Raw genomic sequence first — 6,070 nt, 5'->3', positions numbered from 1 at the left:
AATTCACTTAAATTCAACTATTTTATGGAACATTGATCTTTTTGGATTAAAAAGTCATGTATTTATGTAGAAATTTAAACCTTTTTTGTTAAAAATTAATATTTTTTGACTAAAAATTAAATTTTTTGTTCAAAAATTCACATTTACGTGTTGAAAATTCACTTTTTCAGTAAAGAAATAATAGATTTGGCTCCAAAATTCAACAATTTGGTGGAAAATTTAACTAGATGTTTAAAAATTTAATTATGTTCTTAAAAATTCGTCTTTTTGGATTAAAAAGTCATCTATTTAGGTAGGAATTTAAACCTTTTTTGTTAAAAATTAATGCTCTGATTGAAAATTAAACTTTTTCTTAAAAAATTCACATTTACATGTTTAAAATTCACTTTTTTGGTAAAGAAATAATATTTTTGGCTCGAAAATTCAACAATTTGGTCGAAGATATAACTAATTAGTAGAAAATTGATTTGTTTTATTGAAAATTTAACTCCTTGGCTTAAAATTTAAATCTTTTCGTAAAGTTTGATTTTTTTGGTAGATAGAAAGGTAACTTTTTAACTGAAAATTTAAATATTTTGATATAAATTCATGTTTTCTGTTTGAAAATAATCTTTTTAGTACAAAATTTTATTATTTTATTCAAAATTAGTCTTTTTCATTTGAAAAATCAACAATTTGATGTAGATTCAATTATTTGATGGAACATTGATCTTTTTTGATTAAAAGTCATCTATTTCCGTAGAAATTTAAACCTTTTTTGTTAAAAATTCAACTTTTTGATGAAAACTTAATATGTTTTAATGTAAAAATTAAAGTTTTCATTAAATAATTCACATTTATGTGTTGAAAAATCACCTTTTTGGTGCAGAAATAATAATTTTGGCACGAAAATTCAACAATGTGGTAGAAAATTTAACTAATTGGTTGAAAATTGATGCATTTTATTGAAAATTTCCCTTTTTTGTAGGAAAACAATATTTTTGGGGTTTAAAAATCAAGTATTTTGTTGAAAATTTGTCTTTCTTTGCAAAATCCAACTGTTTTTTTTAAAAGTTTTTTATTATATTAAAAAAAATTGTTAGATTTGTTATTGAAAATTCATCTGTTTAGGTTGAAAATTCAATCATTGTTTTAAGGTTGAACTGCTTACTTTTAAACTAATTTTTTTCTGTATTTCCTGTGTAAAAAAATCATCCTTTTTAGTTAAATATTTTATTATTTAGTTCAAAATTTAATTATTTGATTAGAAAATGGTCTTTTTGGCTTGACCATTCAACCATTTGAGTAGAAAATAAACTTTTTTTTTATTAAAAATGCAACTGTCAGGCTAAAAAATAATCTCTTTTCATTGAAAATTATATTTTTTGTTAGAAATCAGGTATTTTGTTAAAAATTCACCTTTTTTGTTTAAATTAAACTGTTGAACAAAAATTTAGTACATCTTTTTTTTTGATATAAACTATTAGACTTCAAATTTAAAACTCATATTTTTAGATTGAAATTTAAACTCCTTGGCTTAAAGTTAAACACTTTGATAATAAAAAGTAATTTTTTAACTAAAAATTTAAATATTTTGATACAAATTAATGTTTTCTCGCTAAAAAATCGTCTTTTTTTAAACTTAATTATTTCATTGAAAGTTAAATTATTTTCTTAAAAACTCGCCTTTTTGGCTTAAAAATCCAACCATTTGATTGAATTTTCTTTCCTTCTTGGCTAACAAATTTTTTGAATTGAAAATTCAACTATTTTGTCGAATATTCATATTTTTGGATTAAAAAATCATCTACTTTGGTTTTGACCTTTTTTGAAATTAAAAATTTACATTTGTGGGTTGAAAATTCATCTTTTTGGTAAAGAGTTAATAGTTTCCACTCGAAAATTTAAATATTTAGTTAAAAATTGATGTAGTTTGTTGAAAAGTTGTCTCTTTTTGTGTAGAAAATCAATTTTTTTGAGCAAAAAATAAAGTATTTGGTTTGAAATTCGTCTGTCTTGGTTAAATACAATTGTTTTTTCAAAAATTTTTTTATATATTTAAAAAAATATATAAATTGTAACATTTTTTATTGAAAATTCATATTTTTAGGTTGAAAATTCAACTCTTTGGTTTAAAGTTGAACTGCTTACTTAACAGTTTTTTTTTTTAAATTCATAAGCTTAGTTGATAATTTCTGTTTGCTGACAAAAAATGAATTTTTTAAAAGAAAGTTAAATCATTTTGATGAAAATTCATGTCTTCTGGTTAAAAAAATATTTTTTTTTTGAAAAAAAATGTATTACTTGATTCAAAATTTGAATTATTTGATAAAAATTCGTCGTTTTGGCTTGAAAATTCAACCATTCAATTGACTTTATTCCTTTTTTGGATTAAAAAATTATTTACTTCTGTAGAAATTTCACCTTTTTTTAATAAAATGCAATTGTCTGGTTAAAAATTCATCTGTTTCGATTGAAAATTATATTAGTTGTTGAAAAAATTAACATTTACTGGTTGAAAAGCTCATTTTTTTGGCGTAGTTAATAATTTCGGCTCGAAAATTCAACAATTTAGTACAAAATAAATGTATTTTGTTGAAAATTTTTCTTTTTCTGGTAAAAAAATAAAGTTTTTGTTTGTTTAAAAATTAATTATTTAGTTGAAAATTCAATTCCTTAGTTTAAAGATGAAATGCTTTCTCAAAAGTTTCTTTTTGTTGATTATTCATAAATTAAGTTGCTAATTCCTTTTTATTAAAAAAAAGTAATTTTTAACTGAAAATTTAATTATTTTCATGAAAATTCATGATTTCTGTTTGAAAAAACATATTTTTTAGTCAAAAATTTAACTAATTGGTTAAAAATAATTTTTTTTTGTCAAAAACTCTTCTTTTTGGTTTGAAAATTCAAAAGTTTGATTGACATTAAACCATTTTATGAAAATATCAGCTTTTTTGAATAAAAAGTCATATATTTCCGTAGAAATTTCAATTTTTTTGGTTAAAAATGCAACTGTCTGGTTAAAAATTAATCTGTTTCGATTGAAAATTTAATTTTTTTGTTGAAAACTGACATCTATGTCTAAAAATTAAACTTTTTTGATAGAAAAATAATATTTTCGACCAAGAAATGCAACAAATTTGATATAAAATTCACCTATTTGTTTCTCTTCAATAATAATTTATCTACTTTTTTCGTTTGATTCATCTTGTTTTGGTTTCAAAATTCAACTAATTTTTAAAGTAGTTAGTTGAAAATTTATGTAACTTGTTAAAAATTCATCTTGTTTGGTAAAAAATTAAAATATTTTTTGCTGTAATTTCTTAAACTGAAAATTGAACTATTTTGTGAAAAATACGAGTTTTTGACTTGAAAATTCAACATTTTTTATGAGATTTCCTTTCTTTATTGACTGAAAAATCGTTTCTTGGTTGAAAATGCATCTTTCTGATTTAAAAATAGTGTGTTTAGTGCAAATTTTATTTTAAAAAGCGTCAAAAAGTGTGGCGAGTCCGAGGCCTGTCATACCGAAAAAATCGGAATGAAGAAAATTTGTAAACTCTCTTTTGTCAAATAAAAAGGGAAACTTTCAGGACTCTATCTGTGAATTATAATTGTGCGATTTATTATTTTCTTTAAAAAAACCGGACACGTATGTTGGAAATGTTAAAACTAAAAAGAAACGGAACCGTTTAAAGAAATTAAGAGAATAAAGGTTATGTTGGAATCTCAGAAAAACACGATTTGACATGCAGGGCCTTCGAATTAAATTCTTTATGGGTCAATTTTTGTATCTGATTACGAACTTGCAAAAAGTTTGGTTATTTGACATGCAAGCTATGCAGTAACTCTGATTGAAACATATAGTCTTAAAATAAAAACCTTGATCCTGATTAAAACCGGCGAAAAGTAAGCCATTTCCATATGGATTTCCTGCGGTTAAGTTCATTTTAACGTTTTTGCATTCGATCCGAAACAGAATTTTATCACATCTTCATCGACAAGCTACGTGGACGATCCTTCCTTCTGTTTTTATTACTGCATTCAATTGTATTTTATTATATTGAGCAGTATTGAATATTCTTCTGCTGATGTCACGAAGTATAGTATAAACTATATCCTATGAGACAGCTGCACGCCCAGCACGCCAGATATATATTATTGATATTGGACCCGGTTCCATTTCTGGGGTACCATGGACATAGGAAACACGGGACTAGGCATGCCACCCTAACTCAGGCGAGCGGGGTTGAATCCACGGGAGGGGGGAGAATTCTATGAGTGGGGAGAGCCGCTATCTTACGATGTGCCATTTGGTTATGCGTACGAGCATTTTTGCCGAGAAACTGTGCATGAAAATATAAACATGCGGGCGCTGCCATGTTTGTCGCGGGACATCAAAAGGTGGCGCGGACCTCCCCCCTCATTGCATCAACCCCGCAATGGCATTCCAAGTCCCTTGTTTCCTATGTCCATGTGGGCAAAGATATTATCTTCGATGTTTAGTGCCGAGCGCGCCCCTTCAGGGAAAAATTAGAGGTAGGGATTACAGATGGAGATTTTTCAGGAAGGAAAAAATCCAAGATGTCTGCACGCCGAGGGTCAAGCTGTAATGGCATGCGCCGTTTTTAGAACTAAACTCACGAGCGCTAAGACCCTTTTATCCACGAAGGAATAATAAGACGACCTAACTCCGTTCCCCCACTGGGCAATAGAAACATTGCCGTAAGTGATACGCACATTACAGGAAGATTTTAGATTTGAGTGCGCAGTTGTCCTCTTCCTATACATGGAAAAGTGTGCGAGTGCGAAAGTTTGTCAAATTGACGTAAGTTGAGAGGTTCTGTTTGTTTGTTTTGATGCAGGTGTCAGAAATGTGTTCTAAGCGTTGAGGTCTCAAAAGTTTCGGGTTGTGGACGAAGTTACACGCCGAAGAAGGCAAATACACTTCGTTTTTTTAAAGCCTTCACTGTAAGTACAATAAACGTCTAATATATTTTATTGTTTTACCTAACTGTCATTGAGCCTTGAGAATCTTCAGCCTATTTATCATATTACAAATTTAAAAGGTACTTACCTATACGTATCCTTCTCAAAATCTGTTCACACATTTTTCAAACAATTATCGAAAATACTGTTTATATATTTATTTTGTGTATCTTTCGTATGATGATCAACAAAAGAACACAACCTCTAACTCACGTCAATTTGACAAACTTTCTTACTCGCACACTTTTCTATGTATAGAAAGAGGACAACTGCGCACCTGCGCACTCAAATCTAAGATCTTCCTGTAATGTGCGTATCACTTACGGTACTGTTTCTATTGCCAGTTTCAGATGGCTTCCCACTGACAGTTGGGTCTCCTTATTATTCCTTCGTGCTTTTATCATTAACTCTTAGAACTAGGGTTGTAAAATTTCATGAAACTTTGGTTCAATAAAAACTTTCATGTAACTTTCAAGGTCTCTTGAAACATTGCAATGTTTCAAAGACGGTGGCGGGAAAATTCAAACCGCATATAATAAGAAGTGAAAATCAATTCACATTTTCTCAAGTAATCGTTGATTAAATAATTATTATTTAACTAATGCAATACGTTTTGATAATTTCCCCTGAAATTAAATACTAAAAATTTATGATAAAAATTGAGTTTTATAGCAAATATAGTTACATGGTTAAGAATGTTAAAAATCCAACTTTCTTATATTAAGTTAATATACAGGGTGTCTAAAAAGTTCCGGGCCGATTGGATATTTCCTCCGGTAAAATATTTAAAAAAAAGTAAAGGTCATTTCTGAAGCAAATTTCAATGAGGAATTCAATAGTGACCTTGATTTTGACCTTGCAGTTGACCTTCATGGCTTTTGAAGGTCAACTTTGTTTTTTTGAATGGAAACCCCCTTTTTTATATCTGCAATCGATAGAGCGAATTATTATACGTACAGGTACGTACCCAAGTCATAGGTCAATTGTAACTTTCAAGGTCAGTTAGAGGTTATTTGAGATTAATGAAGTTTTCCAAGAGGTCAGTATAATTCTTAAAGTGAATTTCAACGAGGAATTCAATGGTGATCTTCGTTTTGACCTT

At 28.0% G+C, this 6,070-nt stretch overlaps 1 protein-coding gene across 1 annotated transcript in view; it reads right to left on the bottom strand.

The window, feature by feature from the left end:
- LOC117169161 (WD repeat domain phosphoinositide-interacting protein 3) overlaps positions 1-4,171 on the bottom strand; it is a 28,947-nt gene extending 24,776 nt beyond the window's left edge. The window contains exon 1 of the mRNA XM_033355375.1: positions 3,862-4,171. Coding sequence (XP_033211266.1) covers positions 3,862-3,928 — 67 coding nt within the window. The 5' untranslated portion in view covers positions 3,929-4,171. The remainder of the gene's footprint in view (positions 1-3,861) is intronic.
- Between the last annotated feature and the right edge of the window lie 1,899 nt (positions 4,172-6,070).

The sequence above is a fragment of the Belonocnema kinseyi genome, chromosome 3, assembly GCF_010883055.1.
Source record: "Belonocnema kinseyi isolate 2016_QV_RU_SX_M_011 chromosome 3, B_treatae_v1, whole genome shotgun sequence".
Classification (NCBI taxonomy): Eukaryota; Metazoa; Arthropoda; class Insecta; order Hymenoptera; family Cynipidae; genus Belonocnema; species Belonocnema kinseyi.
This window is presented reverse-complemented; position numbering and strand designations above follow the sequence as displayed.